The 18,793-nt window shown below is 31.5% G+C and overlaps 3 protein-coding genes across 3 annotated transcripts; 2 read left to right on the top strand and 1 right to left on the bottom strand.

The window, feature by feature from the left end:
* Positions 1-2,562: 2,562 nt before the first annotated feature.
* On the top strand, positions 2,563-4,384 carry LOC9311173. Its single transcript, XM_021024102.1, has 4 exons — positions 2,563-2,698; positions 2,933-3,108; positions 3,255-3,324; positions 3,779-4,384. The coding sequence occupies exons 1-4, from the start codon at positions 2,620-2,622 to the stop codon at positions 4,183-4,185; spliced, it is 732 nt and encodes a 243-aa protein (XP_020879761.1). The 5' UTR covers positions 2,563-2,619; the 3' UTR covers positions 4,186-4,384.
* Positions 4,385-6,929: 2,545 nt separating this feature from the next.
* Positions 6,930-13,180, bottom strand: LOC9312860 (sodium/hydrogen exchanger 7). Its single transcript, XM_021025097.1, has 23 exons — positions 12,891-13,180; positions 12,760-12,810; positions 12,590-12,681; positions 12,394-12,471; positions 12,141-12,298; positions 11,959-12,060; positions 11,757-11,874; positions 11,625-11,677; positions 11,477-11,542; positions 11,332-11,376; positions 11,128-11,180; positions 10,490-10,674; positions 10,330-10,374; positions 10,135-10,242; positions 9,725-9,953; positions 9,348-9,647; positions 9,076-9,173; positions 8,857-8,988; positions 8,555-8,773; positions 8,264-8,467; positions 7,903-8,173; positions 7,508-7,812; positions 6,930-7,408 (listed from the first exon to the last, which is right to left on the bottom strand). Exons 1-23 carry the CDS (start codon positions 13,105-13,107, stop codon positions 7,106-7,108), a joined length of 3,432 nt encoding a protein of 1,143 aa, XP_020880756.1. The 5' UTR covers positions 13,108-13,180; the 3' UTR covers positions 6,930-7,105.
* Positions 13,181-16,107: 2,927 nt separating this feature from the next.
* On the top strand, positions 16,108-17,083 carry LOC9312859. Its single transcript, XM_021023980.1, has one exon. It carries the CDS (start codon positions 16,276-16,278, stop codon positions 17,053-17,055), a length of 780 nt encoding a protein of 259 aa, XP_020879639.1. The 5' UTR covers positions 16,108-16,275; the 3' UTR covers positions 17,056-17,083.
* Positions 17,084-18,793: the final 1,710 nt, after the last annotated feature.

Genomic DNA, 18,793 nt, shown 5'->3' with positions numbered 1-18,793 from the left:
ATTATTACATAACTCATTACTGTCGTTTGAAATTGAGGGAAATGGTTTAATGAACTGCTTACATTACTTTTTCAGAATGTTATAATTTTATGACTTAACAATTCAATTACGTTGTTAATCTTGATATACCGGAGGCATGTTCCTTTTACTGATGTTGATATTTGCAATGAATAGTTAAACATTAAACATTCAACATGATAACAGTAAAAAATAATATCTTTGTCGTTTAATTTTGATCACCAATAATATGTTACCACCGAACTAACGTTAGAAAAACAAAAACAAACTAATCGTCATTACTCAGCAGGGCCGGCGCAGAGGGCATGCCACCAAAACCACCGATTAGAGCCTCAAAATTTGAGGGTTTTTTTATCTAAAAATTTGTTAAGTTTTCTTATATACAATAATTTTTGTAGGACCTTTTAAAAATATTGTGGACTTTTAGAACATTCTTTTTAATGGTAAAAATCTAATTTAAAAGAATTTTTTTTATGGATTTTAATTTTGCTTAGGGCACCCAAATTTAGCGGGCCGGTACTGTTACTCATAAACAGTTAAATGAACGTGTCTTATATCCCTTTTTAATCATTTTGTAAGAACTATGAAAAGTGATCTTATACTATAATGATGATCTAAAATTTGCAATAAACATGTATAACTCTTTATAAAATAAAAAATAAAAATGTCTAACTAAAGCTTTTATAGAAGGGAAAGAAAAAAATCAACTTCATATGCACACACGATTACGACAAATGACTTACACTAGATTTTAACCCGCGGTACACCGCGGGGCTATACTTTAAACAAAAGTTTGAAAATTATCTATAGATATAACCTATTGTTTTGTTTGGTTAAATATACTTACATATGTATATATTATATATATTACCCCGCGATACTTCGGGTCGATTTTTATAACAATAATTTTTAAATTTTAAGTTGTATTTTTTTGTTAATATTATTTATTTTATTTAGTGTTTAAGATTATATAACTGTATTTGATTGTTAATCCTAGGATTTCACCCGTAGTATACCGTCCCGTATTAATATCGACCCAAACCCGTCCCACCATATAACCCGTCCCATGAAATTAAACATCATTTTGTTATATTTCTTTTTAATAATATTTTTATTTAAAAACATATACAATTCGAGTCAATTTATAAGTTTGCTTTAAAAAACATATAGTTGTAATGTTTTTATTATAATAAAGTAATAATATATAGATGTTGCTTACTATAGTTATAATCAAAACCAACTAAAAAACTAAGTTTAGTGTTGATTATGAATCATAGTTACGACCAAAAAAAAAATTAATCAAATACAATTAGTGTAAATTAACTAATTAAGAAAACAAACAGAAATATAACAAAACTTGCTTTAAAATCGTTACCAAAAAAAGGAAACATCATATTTAAGCAAGATCTTTGGAGCCAAAATCTTTTTTTCATATCTTTTATTTAATTTTCCAAATCTTAAGAATTAAATCCAGTGGCATTCCATTGTAAATAGTAGTGAAAGCCAGAATTTATTTCATAATTGTATTCAAAAATGTATATATAGATAAGTTTCAAAATAAAAAATTTATTTCACAATATTGTAAATAAATGCATATATACTAGATTTTAAACCTGGGTTGTCAACCAAAAAACTTCATATATATTGGTGTAATAAGATTTTGATCACGTAATCAACCATATCATATCAAGTAAGTTAAAATTGCCGACAGTTTATACTGCTCACATGTGATTTTTTCTTATTCTAGTATATTACTTTAGTGAGTCAAGTTATAAGATTATTTACTAAATGTGCTTAAAGCGGAACAGTAAAAATTAACAGCATGATGTGATCATAACCTTTAAGGCTTTAGCCATTACAACGAAATTCAAACACTTACATAAGGTCCCCCATCTAACCAAACCCTAACGAAATTCAAACACTTGTACCTTTTTCTCCACAAATGAGAACATCGATGTTAACATTGAAATAAGTCTATTGAAAATTTTTTTAATTAATTTACGAGTTAGATACATATATACTTGTCCAACACAAATTTTAATTTAGTTTTAACAGCCTGAATAATTGTTTGTTTTTCAAAGTTAGTTATTAATAAAGTCATTTAAGTGGCGAAATCCTAGAAATATATGAAAAATATAGTTCTGTAAATTTTTATAATTGAGAAAATATGTGAACTGAAAAAAAAAAAAAAAAAAAAAGATAATCTAAAGTCATTTGCTCAAGATATGTAGCATAATGATTTTGTACTAGTGTTGTAGTTGTGCATTACAAAAATATTTTAGGAAAATTATATTTTCTACATTTGCATATCTCAAGGAGGAAAAACTCTATCCATCCAACATTTTTCTTTTGCTTGACTTCTTTTTCCGTTGACTGTGTCGAGTACAATTTCGTCTTCATCTTCCAAACTTCTCCCCTACTTTTTTTCTTTAGATTTTTTTTTTCCAACTTTTTTTTTTTTTTTTATTAACAATAATTTATTCTGAATTACTTTCACTTTAGACACACAATCCACCACGATAAATAGGCAGCCACTTAAGTTTTTGTTATACAAAACAATCAGCAAATAATTCAAAGTTCAAAAAGAAAAACACAAAAAAAATGAGTGAGCTTCTCTACTCTCTCCCTACTTGGGATCACCATAACCTTGGATCACTCTTCAAGCCTGACTACAATCTTGGTATATATATACAAAAATATATATTATTTTTTTCAGTCCTTAAATATAACACATACCGCGTATATATATGTAATTTTTCAATTTATATTTTTGTATCGACGTGCATGTATGAATTTACAAGTTATTCAAGATTTTTTTTATAAAGGATGTTTATGTATGCAAAAAATTTGTTTTTTCTTTGTTGATAATTACATATGAAAAGAAGTATAAAAAGTGCAATGTGTGTGTTTGCAGATACATATGGATTCATGAATGGATCGCCGGAACAGAGTTTCCGATCACCGGAGATGGATTACTCCGACGTCTCCACAGGTTACCTCGAAGACGCAATTATCGAATCCGGTGAGAGAAGCAAAAGGAGACGTCTCTTGTTCGAGGATCCGTCAAAATCCTTGAAGGATAATTCGCAGGTTTGTGTATTTTATTTATCATGATATTTTATTGAATTGTTTCCTATTGATATGTTAAAAAAATTCAATATAATTATCATTTCCAAATGATTTGGTAACTATATTTATCTAACTTATTTGAATTTTGTTGATTGTTGAATATGCAGAACGATTGGGGCCTGCATGAGAGTTATAGCTATTTGAATAGTCAGTTTGTCACTCCACATGTCTACAAAGGTGAGACCTATACTTTTTTTTTAATATTAATAATTTTAAGGATATTATTTAGTCATTTAGAATTCAAATGCATGGTACAACATATGAAAGAAGGTTACTTGAACTAGTTGTCGGATATAAGTTTTATACATTCAGCTGACCAAGGTTCTCTTTTTCTTATTTACCGCTATTTTTTTTCTTCTTAAAAACAAATGAATAGCACTTTTATAAAAGTTTTGCTTTTCATCTTTGGTAATCATTTCGTCCAAACATCACTGGTTTTTAACATATTTATGGTCCTCAAAAAAACTTAAATAGTTTAGACGGTCTTGTTTCCAAATGACAGTAAAGTTTCTTAAAGTAACTAATTTTGATCCACACGTTGATTCGATTTTCACCTTTGATAAATTTTATTTTACTACAATGACTAAAAATAAATAAAATCCTTTTAATTAATAGTTTTACTAAAATACAGATGAACGTAAAATTGGAGTTAGTTACTTTGAAGAGCCGATATCGACCGTTTACGAGTCTCCCGACACTTCTGTTTCTTCCGGGGAAATTTTTGTCCGAGAAAAATCTTTAACCGAACCATCCTCATCCAATTGTGGTAATAAGAACAAAAGACTTATCACGAAACTAGTGTACCCATTTGGATTGGTGAAACCAGGTGGCCGAGAAGATGATGTAACCCTAAATGATATCAACGAGAGAATTTTGATGGCTCCGTCTCGACCAGTTCGACATCCGGTAGGAGACTTTGCCTCTCGACCATGCGTCTCTGGCAGCGGACCAGGCCTCTCCGGAAAAGCCGTGGTGGCTCTTACTAAGATCCAAACACAAGGGAGGGGTACAATTACTATAATCAGAACTAAGGGGTAAACTGTGTAATATTGGTAATTAGTTGGGGCTGTTATGTGTAATATAAATGACGTTTTAGAAAGCCAAAGTGATCAACTGCTATGAGAGAAACTTTCAACTTTTGTATAGAAAAAAGTTAGGCGAGGTAAATTTTGAAAATGTTGTACAATATCCGGTGGGTTATTCTTATGAGAATAGTTATATTATCTTTTTTTGAATTTCTTGGATTTCGCATTTTGAGCTTTTTACTCTTTATACTTGTTTTCAATTAGCAAAGCATTTTGTTATTTATTAGGAGAATATTCACAAGCTGTATAAAGTACGATGGGTTAACAAGAATAAAAAAAATGAGAATAAAGAAAATAAAGAACCAATAAATAAAAAGAAAAGGAAGAGATGCAATTTTAATAAGTAAAGGGTAAAAAGTAAAAAGATAAAGAAAATGAAATTTATTAAAGTGTTATTTTTGTTTGTCAACAATTTATTTTTGTTAGATAATTGATACCAATCACAGATTTTTATAGAAAGAATTGATATTCTACTCTGTATTCCACTCATGGTAATAAAATATATTACAAGAGAACAAAAAAAATATATATCTAAGACATTAAGTGGAACAAAATCAGAATTTTAAAATTGAATGATTAGAAATAAAAGTTCATCGTATAGTAGTAGGCAACAAGCCCATGTTGGCAATAATATCAGCTTTGGATCACCGCCGTTGCTCGACGTATTGAAGAAAATAAACGGTGAAGATTTAAGCTCAGGTATACTTATAATAACGTACGTAATGCTTATGTCGGCATGAGCCACTAAGCTGTATACGAAAAGTGGTAAGTGGTCATATGTCTATTGCCCAGTGTTCTAAAAAGCGGTCTAGGCGGTCGCCTAGGCCCCGACTAGGCGCTAGGCTCTCATGCGACGCCTAGATAACCGCCTTGACCGCCTAAAATTACATAGATCTTGTTTAATGTATTTTTTCAATTTCAATTAGAGTTTTATTTATATATATAGTTATAAATATTCATATATTGTTTAATATAAATATAAATAAATATTTTATCTAATTTTTATTTATAATTTCATAATTTTTAGTTTTATATAGATATTTTATATAACTTTTATATATAATATCATATTGATAATGTTTTATGTTATAAACATCTAAACCGCCTAAAAAATCGTCTAGGCCCCGATTAGGCGTTCTAGGCGCTAGGCACTGGGTCACCGGTTATTTTAAGCGTTCTAGGCGCTAGGCGCTAGGCGCTAGGCGAATAGTGTGCATGCATGTGGCTCATCGTGGATTTGGTTAAGATTTGTGATCTTTTTGTTTTTGTGATGAGTTAAATTTTGGTTCTTTTATTATATTGGTGGATTAGCTATACTTTTACTTTAAAATTAACTGGATGATCCTAAAATGTCAACTAATAACCTCCAAGATATGTGAAAATTAGATATGTTTATAATTTGAAACGTCCAAAAATCAGCTAATTATAATTGAAATCGTAATGGAAATATTTGAATGTTTCTCTTGACTGAATTATTCACGAACCGTAGCAAATATATGTTTAGTTGGATAGTTATAGTTTTTATTATGCTTAAAAAACTTAAAAAGTTTTGTTTGACCTTAGTTATTATTAGTGGGGTCGGGGTCCAACTTTTTTTTTTGACAACCCCGTTATAGACATTAAATCTATATATACATTTTTGGATGACTTTTAGCAAATAAATCCTGGAGTTGGAATTTATTTACGGATGAATGCCATTGGCATTAATTATTTAAATTTGAAAAATATTAATTAAAGATATTACCAACACGATTTCGAGAATCATAAATTCATATCTTCCTTAATTTTCTGAGTCATTAATGTGATAATCTTTAGGAAATATTTCTCTGTAAAAAAAAATCCACATTAATGAAGGCATTAAAATCGACACTAACAATTAAATTATTTAGATATTCAATTAATTTAAGATTCTTATATCTTATTTGATATTTTTTTTTAATATCTCATTCTTTAATTACTGCGTTTAGAATTTATTGGTTGTTACCTATTTTTTGGTGAAATTTATTGGTTGTTACTTAATAAGTAATTATGGTGCGTTTATTTTAGTTAATATCTAATTTAAAGGATTTGTTTTCTTTTATTATTAATAAACGAATAACATGTATAGAAATAAAAGATTTTTCTTGCGACTCCATAATAAAAATATTAAACTCTTATTTTCTACATTTCTTACACATAATATCCTCTTATTCAATAACAAAAAATATATATTGCATATTTTTAAAAATATTTATAATATTTAAATTATATAAAAAGTTTGTAATATTAATATTATTTCAACTCTATAAAAATTTAATATATATGTATATATATCTTATGGGAACCATTTAAAAGAAATTTTTAAATTGACTTGAATTATATAGCTTTTAAATAAAAGTATTATTAAAAAGAAAAATAACTAAATGATGTTTAATTTCACGGGACGTGTAATATGATGGGACGGGTTTGGGTTGATATTTATAAAAGATAGTATACCACGGGTGAAATCCTAAAATTAACAATCAAAATAATCTATCAAACAAATTACATTTTGATTTTTTTAAGAAAATATAGCCCCGCGGTGTACCACGGGTTAAAATCTAGTAATAAATAAATGTCATAAAAATAATTAGCCCGAAGAAAATTGACCGTAGCCAAAACGAATTATGTTTTCAAATTGGCAGATATTTGTTTTACCCAGAAAAAAAGATGAGTAAATAACTCGGAAACAAAAGCAGGATTGCATATATATTTGAATAACTTTGGAATGATTTTCACATCTTCTATCAACATAGCTTTTAGTTTGTTTGTTTATTCTCCTATTGATATTCTGCTTTGCATTAGAATGAGTAAGCTAACATTTTTGTTTTATTATGTTACAAACATCTCACTGCTCATAGATCGTTCCAGAAAACGATTTTACTCGGAGAATCGATTCTCACAACGATTCCTTCATCTTCTTCATCGCTTGATTCAACAACCATCGTATTTTGCCATTTGCTGCTTTCCGCTTGCAGAGGAAGCTGACACGGATATTTACGGGTTTCAAGCTGCTTCTTTGTCACAATCGAACTTTCTGATCTGGCTGAAACGAGACCTTGAGCTGAGTTTATTGGAAGTTTTTTGTACAATAAGTTATCTTGTGACTTGTTATAATAGATCCCACCGAAACTTGCACTCCTTCTGTACACATTAACCTATAATTGAGAATATCAAAAGATTGAAAACCTTCGGGTTAGTCGATAAGTTCATCGATAACAACAACTTTATAAACTGTTAAAAGAATCAACATTTACCATGCTGCCGAAAATGCTGAGTTGCATTGCTCGTTCAGATAAACTTAATGTCGTTCTATTGATCTCTTGTTGTTGTTTGGCTTTGTAAATACTTTCAGGCCAGCTCATGAGACCTCTGTGTTCTTTACGAAATGATGATCTCTGAAGCTGGTCAGAGCTTGAGCTACGTGGTGGTGTTAACGTAGATGGTCTTCGATGTAGAGTCCTATCAGCTCCAAATGCTCCAATGTTGAAGTTGATTGCTCTTGCTCTTGTCTCAACACTGTACTGTGTTGTTTGTTGTGAGAAACTCGCTCTCATGATACCTGTGGTCAAAAAAAAAAACAAAACAAAGTTTTGATTTGATTCGATTTAATCATTCGCTGACCTTTAAAAAGGGTTCGATCCTTCTGTACCTGAAGCTTCTGATGAATTATGGAAGCTTTGATTCCCGTTAGGAGGTAATAATGTGGTGGGAGATGATATAAGCTCTTCTTGGATACCAACCGGTTTTACGAATCCTTCTAATAACAAACCAATGCTGTTGCAGTCAATTTCGATTAACTCTCCTGTCACATATGTTGTCAGTTTCGAGCTTTCAGTAGAAACAAGAGCTCGTAATTCTTGCATAGCCACATTTTCAAATATCTGAGGACGCAAGAGTTTGAGAAGAACCAATGCACTTTCCTGTTCAAAAGAAAAAAAAAACCCGAAAGAAGTTGAAGCAATCAACAATCAAGAAACGAGTCTCTAAAATGGATTTTAATAGAGACGTACCTGCCAAAGGAAATCATCGATGGTAGAATCTGATTGTAGTGATAGAATTTTTTCGCTATCGATGAAAAAGCAAAGAACCATAGAATCTGTAATCATGTCACACATATATGGCTTCCCAGTGAGGACTTCGTAGAGTCCCAATGTACTACCGTGAGAAAAAGTTGGATGCAACGAGTGATTATTGCTTAAGCTTTTGCTTTTCCACTGTAGGATTATTATAACAATCAGTGATGAAGGTAACAGATCTTACAGAATTCTAACTTAAATAGTAAAAGCTAAGCTTTGGGTTACCTTAACAATACCATCAAAAATAAGCCAGACTCCAGTTGGCTTTGAACCTTCTTTATAAAGTGTGACACCACGCAGCTTCATTGGTTCTTTTTTCGAATGTTTTAGAGGTTCACATATTGCGGGAGGAAGAGCAACCGATAACGGATGTGAGGTGATCATGTCGCTTAATTTTGGAAGTTTAACTATTGGAGGGTTTCTCAAAAGCTTTTTCAAACCGGTCTGCAGAGAGAGATTTGACCAAAAGCATTAGACAAAAGAGTCAAGACTATATGTTGAAGGAATGAGATTCTTTAATTTGGTACCTGGACAGCATCATGAAGATGAGCGATTTCTTTTTCCTCCAACAAGCCAACCTTCTCGAGGTTTTCAATGTAACCCAGTAAATGATTCAACACTGAATGTGTTACTTGTTTTGTTTTCACAACACGGAGAACCTGAAAACCATTTTAATTAATCAAAGATTATGTGTGCCTCATCGCAAGAAAGATAAGTCACCCGAAAGAAATGACAAGACTCTCAACCTGAGGATGTGAAGATCGGACTTTTTCCAAGAACTCTTTCGCTTCCTCTCCTTCCTTTTCACTCTCATTGATTACAATGGAACCAATATTACTCTCCCCTGTGCAGAGAAGAAAGATAACTAAGAGATAAAGTGGAGTTGGGTGAATGTATTGTTCTTAATATGTTGAGTTACTTGCAAACAAAAACCCTGATCAATCAAAGATGATTAAGGTACAAGTATTCTTCTAGTCATTGTTTTCAAAGTGTGATGCAGAGTCTGGATTATACATACCTAGAAAATCATACAATTGCTGTCGTGCAATTGTATGCGCGCGAAGAAATGCAGCAGAAATGTAGCAAGCAGATTCTAGTCTTTCGACAGCAAAGTATGTGACCAACTTGTGTGGGATAATTTTAGAATGAAGAAACTTGTAGTAATTTGGGAAATTGACATGTGGTTTTAGACCTCTCCAATCACATAAAGTTGTAGAAACCTGATCAAGAGCCTCATCCACTGACTGCATCAAAATATTAGCAGTAATCTCAGATATTCTGCCCTCATCAAGCATCTCCCAGTAAGCTGCTTGCACACCTGACACATCCAATTTTTAAAGTGTCAATAATCTGCCAAGTAAAGTAGTATATTGGAAGGTACATGATCATAACTACCATTTAAGAACCGTATACGTATGTCCTTTAAACTCTTAGGGTCAAGATTTCCACTTTTAGAACCATTGTGAGGATGAACTAGTTCCCCTTCTGAATTTTTTAGGCTTGAAATATAACTCTCAACTGTAGGCCAGTCAGCAGGTCCTAGCTCCTCATCGTCTCCTTGATCTTGAAACGCTCGTAAGGCCTTATTCAGCATTTCGTACTTTGTATATTCCAATATTCGTTTCTGTCAAAAAGGAAAGTGGAGAATTTGTAATAAGTTTCTTCGTATACACTACTGACTGGCACATACAGACCCTGTTGCACTATATAGCTCAAAGGCTCAGACGATGGAGGACGCAGTCATTTACACATATATATGATTACTTAAAAGTCGAAAAGTTTTACTTATGAGAGAAGTTTATGACCTTGGGGGCTGGTAAAATGTCCATGCGAAGAAGGCGTAGAACAAATTGGGTAGTGGATCCATTAACTATCAGAGTTAGGAACACAATTCCACCCGTGAAGAAAAGAAACTGCAAAACAACTGAGAATATGACGAAAGCAAAACAATACTTTGCATAATCATTTAGGCTGTCAATACCATCTTAAGAATAACTTACCAATGTTCCAGTCTCCTTGCTGATATGTGAATTTCCGCTTGATTGCTGAATCAAATGAGTGCGTAAGGTAAGTCAGCACTGAATCAATGTGGCTGGAAAAAACATTGTGCATAAATTTAAGAGATAAGAACAAAATTTGACAGTGTTCTTGAAAATTAACCTTCACGGATAAAGAAAGTGCAAGAGCCACAGCACCCCTCAAACCAGACCATACGAGTATAATGGATTCTTTCCAATCCAAACCATAGCCAAAACGACATAACAATGGATATAGAACTCCAACAACAACACCACGCGATAGTTGGATGTAAAGATATAGCAGAAAAAGAAATCCCCATGAATTCCCTGTAAGAGTTGGGTCATGAAGAGTTGTTAGATCCACAATATATAAGAAATCTAAAGTCAAGTATATCATGTTCCTTTGCAGATATGGTTACACAGAAAAAAAAGATATGGTTCCAGGACAGTATATCTCTATCAAGTACTTAATAACAACTGACTGGTGAAAGAATACAATTGTCTCATTCCTAGCACAGTGGTAACTTTTGCTCAATATTTCCTCAAACCAATAATACCAGTTTTATTATTATTTTTGTGACTAATTCACGCTATGGAATTATTGATCCTTAGAGAACCAAAGACCATGAACACTAAGGTTTGTTAACAGCAATAGAAAATGATAACAGGTGGGAGTCCTATGTAATGACTTGAGACTCATCTTCAATTCACAGTGAACTGTAGAAAATGTAGACCAAACTATGTTCACATAATTTACTTTAGCTAGGAAAAAAATGGCACCTTGGTAGGCAATCTTATCGCTGTTGAGAATGCCTTCAGCAATGACAACACCACTGCAAAAATAAAATGAGAAACACAGTCAATATTGTAGCACCAGGCTAAAGAGTAGACTGCAGTAAAATAGCTCTTTTCTCTACCCATGAGCTTCTATTTTAGGGTTGGGATAGCACAAGTATGAGATGAGTCTATAAATTTTACCCTTACCTGAGGATAAATATCAAAGTATTTGCAATATATGCAACCATTTCCCTGCACAAGTTACCGGGAAAACTTATATCACACAGATCAACCTTTTTCATAGACTTACAATACACAAAAACAAGTCCAATTCCACAAGTTCTGGAAATACCAGAAGTGATGCAAACTTTTTTGACTGTCACCTTTAAAGGCTGTCCTTGCAAGTGCAGCATAAAACCTGTTACAGTTATTTTATGAGAAGAGACTTCTTACATGATAACAAAAGAAAGGGAAAAAATAACGAGATCACTGGAATTTACATGCCCAAAGTCATCACTGTCAAAACACCAGAAGCCCCAGCCCACTCTTGAGCCTGTCACACAGTAAACTCTCAGTTTTACTACAGAGATAAGATCTTGGCACAGGAATTCAAGGTATACAGAAAGACGTACAGTGTAGTATGCGAAATAGCTCACTGCAATTGTAAGAGTAATCTCTATTACAGTGTCATTGAATATGAACTTGAGCCAAATAACTGATGCAATACCAAACGCCAGACCAATGCCTACACTAAATAGACAGAACCATACGCTAAAGTGTTAAGAACACAGCAGCAACTCGATATCACTAATATAGGAAAAGAACAAGGCATACGCTCCAAGTGCGACTTGAACCAGAAATGTGATTATAGAACCCCAGTCAGAGTTTTGCCCCATCACCATCTTTAAGAATAACTGGAAAAGCACAATCGCCGTCCTGGAATTTTTGTTAAAATAAAGAGTGAGCATAAATAACCAGACCATGACAGAAGATAAGCAAAGTTTGAAGTCATATACCCATCATTCATCAGGGATTCCCCTTCAATTATGGTGCTTAGCTTCTTACTAGCACCAAGCTCCTTTAACAAAGCAACAACAGCAACAGGGTCGGTAGCACTTAGAAGTCCCCCAAGCAACAACGACGTTTTCCAGTCCCAGTCATACGGAAACGTGACCTGCAAATAGCAAGTATAGTTTCATAACGGTTATGATCGATTTTTCTTTGTTAGTTTCAGGACAGCTACTTAATACCAACCAAGCTAATGCATACCTTCACAAGCCATCCGAGACAAGCTGTTGAAATAAGAACTCCAGGGCCAGCAAGTAACACCATTTGTCCCAGACACCTCTAAAGGATCATGCAAACAATTTCATCACAAGAACCAAAAGATTCAGTACCTATTTCTCTAAACCTTAGGCTTAACTAGGAGTAAGAGCCAGAGGAGCTCGTATAGAGAAAAACAAACCTTGATCTGGTGAACTTCCATTGAAAACGAACTTTCGAAAAGAAGAGCCGGAAGAAAAACAGCCAAAAGAAGTTCAGGATCGATATCATTACCTACACAATAACATTGGCAACATTAAGCCAACAAGCTTACCCATGGAAGAGAAGAAAAAACTGAAACTAAGAACTTACAGATACGAATTCCATGGCCGATCTTTCCAAGGTTATGTTTAGCTCCATATTCTGAAACATCAAACAACAGTTTTAGCAATTAAGCAAGATTAACAATCTCCCAAATTCCATGGAATCAAACGAAATCGAACCGAGAGATCCAAGAGCAATTCCGATAACGAGAAGAGCGACGGTGTAAGGAACCCTAGTTCCACGAAGCAAATGCCTAGAAGCAATACCGAGCACCAGAGACATTCCGACGAAGAGAACGGCGTCGACAGGGCTAGATTCTACTTTGGAAGAAGAAGACGAACCGGTCTCTTCCTCCAGAAATCGATAAGTCATCGTCGCGTCGATTACAGTCGCCATTTTCTTTGATCACCTGAGAAAACAACAACAGAGAGGAAGAAGATAGAATGCTCCTTCAGTTGAATTCAAAAAAAAAAAAAAAAAAGCTGAAAGTGAATAAATAAGTATACAGCTACACATATGTACATACACTTGTAGTCATGTGAATAATTAAGTAATTGAGTAAACACTATTCGTGTATGTACCGTGTGTAGTCATGTGAGTAATAGATTAATAGAGTAAACACTACTCCCTCCGTTTTTGAATAGTTGTCGTTTTAACTATATGTAGACATGTCAATTAGGACCAAAGCCCGCGGGCTAGCCCGGCCCAGCCCTGAAAAACAATGGACTCGAACTTTAAAATATATGTCCAGAAAAAATCGGGCCTTTCGGGCTAAGCCCGTTCGGGCTAAAGGGTTCTTTGGGCTTAGCCCGGCCGGGCTCGGACTAGCCCGAAAAGCCCTTTAAAAAATATTTTGATCATTTTTTTGTTAATATTTTCGTTTAATTGTAAGATTTGTTGTAAAAAAAAAATTTTGATAGAGTTGAAAACCTAAACATAGTTTTTTCATTATGTATTACTATAAATCGAAAAAGCAAATATTAGCTCTACTACCTAATTTGATTTATTTTGATTTTATATTTTATCTAGTATAAGTTTAAAAAATTTATTTGGATTATTTATTTGATTTTAACTCTTTTTTAAAAAAACTAAATTAGCTTCAGTGGTTATTTAAATTTTGATTGACTCGTTTCATATATAGATTTTTTTTTAAGAGATATTATAAATTATAAGTTTGTTTTTTGTTGTCGGAAGAAAAGCCCAAAAAAGCCCGGAAAAGCCCTGTAACCCTGTTAGGGCCGGGCCGGGCTTTAAAATATAGGCTCGGAATTTTTACGGGCCGGGCCGGGCCGGACTCAAATATGTACGGGTTTTGCGGGCTATACATATGTACATACACTTGTAGTCATGTGAGTCATAAAGTAATTGAGTAAACACTATTATTTTACGTGTATGTACCGTGTAGTCATGTGAGTAATAGAGTAATAGAGTAAACACTATTGGGTTTGAATGGGTCATGGAAAATAAACGGATATAAAGTGGGTGGCATGCTTCTCTATATGATCCATTCAAGTAATTATTACTCCTTTCGTTTCAAAATATAAGCCATTTTAGCAAAAGCACGTCGATTAAGAAGATCTATTTTTTAAAAGTTCAGTCAATCATAAAAGAGATTGCATAATAAAAATAATCATAAAATATTAAAGTAGTATATAATTTGCATAGAAACTTGAAAACGACTTATATTATGAAACAAAAAAATTTCTCCAAAACGCCCTATATTTTGAAACGGAGGGAGTATTAGGATTCAGACCAAAATGGGCGAAACTTAAATGGCATGCTTTTTTGTCTTTTAGTGTAATAAGTGGATGAACCACAAAAACTAGAAAAAAGAGGTGAATCATCCATCCGTAACAAATAACACACTATTCAAGATCAATATTATATTTATTTTAAAATATGAATGTTTGCCTATAAAATAGATTGTGAAGACACACTTTCATACACACTAAAAATCCTATCTCCCTTATACTCTTTTTTACACAAAATACGATCTGTTACACAAACAAAAACAAAAGTCATTATTCATTTTTGGATTCAAAAGGTATGTTTCCATTTTAATTATAATATATATATATATATATATTAAAAATGTTTTATTAAAATTTTATACAGATAAATTCATTAAAAATAGAATAATTTTTTTGATTAATTTATTTATAATTTCAAAATATTGTATAAAATTATTGAAATTTAAACATATTTATTTATTTTTTGTCATCCGAAACTACTTAGAGCTCAAAAGAGCCATTCCTGGGGAATGTTGTTTACATATGTGATATGAAGCGGTTATGTACAAACTTTTCGTGCCAGATTATCCACTTTATTATAAGTACAATTTGTGAGCTATTAGGATTTTGTTTTGTAATGTAAAATTTCTATGAAATAAATAAAATAATTTTATGTATGTTACATAAAATTTAAAATTAGTTTTGGTTAGTTTTATATAAAGTAGAAATATAGTAAAATTTTACTTTTATTGATATAACAAAATAATTATTAATGTTTGATATTTTATTAATAGCTAAATAATATCAAAAATATTTATACACAATTACTTTTTTTCAAAGAAAACAAACTGTTATATGGTGTAATTTATATTATAATTATGCATGAAAGTAATTATAATTGCCCCTATTATATAAACACAAAAATACATGTTATTATTTGTATTTAAGTGTAAATCATAATTATAAAAAATTTAAATTATATATTATTTAAAATCAAAATATAGATATAATTAAAATTTAATATTAACAACACATAATTGCTTTGGTTTCATACATATTTTAACTACTTAATGACATATTTTCAATATTGTAGATATGACTTCTAATCGCCAACAAAACACAAATAACACCGGAGAAGCTGATACAAATTTTCCTACAGAAACATCAACGCGGGTAAATATTCTTATTTGTTTTTCGAAATTTTAGCGTAGTTAAAGTTTCGTTTGAAAATATATTTGAAATTTTCTTAAATTTGTAGAGCGGAGACAATTTCAAATGGAACCCTATCCGAGAAATAATATTTCTTGAGTTATACGATAAAGCAATTGCCATGAATAATTACCGTTTAAAAGATCCTACACCCCTTGGTAAAGAGTTTTTGGTTGACAATTTTAACGAGAAGTTCAATCTCAATATAAACTATCGGTTCTTTAAAGAAAAGCTTGATCAGTTAAAAAAGAAGTACAAAAAGTATGTACAGCTCATGGATAACACATGCATCACGGTTGATCCTGTCACACATCAGATAACAGCAAGTAATTCATGGTGGAAAGATCAAGAAGTAAGTATTTTATGATATTTCTTATTACATAAATATGATTACTAAATTTTACGTTCAAAAAATTTATTTAATTTTTCTAAAAAATTTAATCACAGGTATGTAAGATTGTACATGCATTTCAACGACAACCGCCACAACTTTGGGATGTGATGCAACGTTGTTTCAGATTGTACAATGTTAAATCCCAATCTCAATACTCCGTAAACCAGCGAAGAGAAGAGATTATGAACGAAGGCATAACTAATAACCAAGGTCAAACATACTCAGAAACATATGGCGATGAAATTCCAGAAAGTCAAGTTCCAGAGACACAAGAAAACGAAGAGGTGTATCGCGTTAACATTGACGATGAAACACGTCATGGATGGAGTTCATGTCTGTGTTAAGGTGAAACCTGAATTACAAGGAATGTATTGGGATCGACATGGTAGAACATCATTCAACATCATGGCAATATGTGATTTGAATATGTTGTTCACATATGTTTGGAATGGAGCACTAGGATCTTGTCATGATACAACAGTTCTCACAATCGCACAAGAAAGTGATTCTGAATTTCCTTTGCCTCCAACAGAAAAATATTATGTAGTTGATTCTGGCTATCCAAACAAACAAGGTTTTCTTGCTCCATATAGATCTTCACGAAACAGGGTTATTCGGTATCATATGGCACAATTTGAAAATGGTCCTCCTCCTAGGAATAAGCAGGAACTGTTTAATCGATGTCATGCATCTTTACGTTCTGTTATTGAGAGGACATTTGGAGTTTGGAAGAAAAAATGGAGAATTCTTTGTGAATTTCCTAGATATAATACTCATGTGCAAAAGAGAGTAGTAATGGCTACAATGGGACTACATAATTTTATCAGAATTTCAAATTTTTCAGATGACGATTTTGCAGAAGTAATGGGAGAGACAGAGATTACATACACAAATTCTAAGATTGATCTAGGTGATATGGAAGCTGCAGAAATAGTTGATGGCGATCTTATGACAAATATCAGGGAAAATATTGCAGATATGTTATGGAAAAATCAAAATACTAGATACTAATCTTTTTTGCTATTGTATTTGAATTAATTTTTTTAATAGATTTTTATAGTTATCACAATAAATATGTTTACTATATTTATAAATAAAATCATAATTAAATATTATATAATATAATCCGCACTTGTACCGCTAGATCTGCTTGATCCACTTTTGTTCTGCTTGATACGCTTGATCCGCTTGATACACTTTCTCCATTCGGAACTATTATTTTATGTGTATGTACATATGTATAGCATACACGTGTAGTCATGTGAGTAATAAAGTAAAATAATAGAGTAAAATATTACTCTATTAATCACATGACTACACGTGTATGCTATACATATGTATATACACGTAACATAATAGTGTTTATTCTATTACTCTATTACTCACTTGATTACATGTGTATGTACATATGTATAGAAAATATGTTTATAACAAATTATAGCCGACCAAACTCTTCAAATCTAAAATAATTTTTTCTGATCAAAAGCATATTAGAACCAGAATTATATATTAGGTAATGGAAATATAATATATAGTTTAATTTGGATTTTATATATTGATGTCATATAGATGTGAATGTGACTGTGGTATCTTCGCGATGGAAAAAGGGTGCCTAATTTGTGTACAAGAATTTATTCGACTTGAGTTTATTCGTAAGCTTGAATAAGCCAGACAATTATGATATTCGAAAAGCTGGTTTGTCCCCTAAAAGGCTAAAAGATTCATATTTCATAGTTATGGTTTTTTTTCTTTTTGGACATGTTTGTTTATTATTTAATTTTATAAGACCTTTTACTTGTTTAAAATTTGGCAACGGTTGTATTTTTGAAAAAAAAGATGATCGCAAATTTAATTAGCAATTTCAAAATTGTACTAGTCTATCTACTATACATTTTTGCAGCAGTTTTTGGGGTACCAAAATCGGGTCAAATTTATTTAATTTTGACCCGGAAATCTTCAATCGGATCTTTCCTTAAATTTTGGCAAAATTAAAAAACGAAAATAATTAATAAAATCTAAAATATATATACTTTCTCAACTAATTACTATATTTAAACGCTTTATTTATGGTATATTCTTCACGATTTTTATAGATAAAGAAATCAAATATGATGATTTAATGCTAATATAACAAATTTGCACTAATTTCCTAAAACCTCTTTACCTAATTTAAACATAAATATATGATTCTTATTTCACTTTTATTTGATCTTATATTTATATTATTTTAAATTATTATAAAATATATAAATAGTTAGTAAATTTTAGTTTTTTTTTTTTCTGCATATGTTACAATTCAAATTTTTTAAAACGGACATATATTACTCAATCGATGAATAAAAATATGTGTGTAATCTATATTAACATTTTTAAGAACAAATTGAGCATTTAATCATGTCGTTATTTTATTCAGACCCGAAATTGAGTCATTCGGATCTTTCTTTAATTTTTACAATTATCTAAAATGGGACAGTATATCACGGGTGAAATCCTAATTAGTATTTTAATATACAATTATAAATTGTTTTTACGGGTTGGTCCAAAAACACACACTAATTTAAAAATATACATGGAAACTATTTGAAAGCAACTTTCAAATTAACTCGAATTATATGATATTTAAATAAAAGTGTTATTAAGAAAATAACAAAATGATGTTTAATTTCATTTTAGATTATATGGTTGGACGGGTTTGGGTCAATATTAATACGAGACAATATACCACAGGTGAGCGTGAATTTCGAAGTAA

This window comes from Arabidopsis lyrata (assembly GCF_000004255.2).
Source record: "Arabidopsis lyrata subsp. lyrata unplaced genomic scaffold ARALYscaffold_5, whole genome shotgun sequence".
Lineage (NCBI taxonomy): Eukaryota > Viridiplantae > Streptophyta > Magnoliopsida > Brassicales > Brassicaceae > Arabidopsis > Arabidopsis lyrata.
The sequence above is the reverse complement of the archived record's forward strand: the minus strand, read 5'-3'. Positions and strand labels throughout refer to the sequence as shown.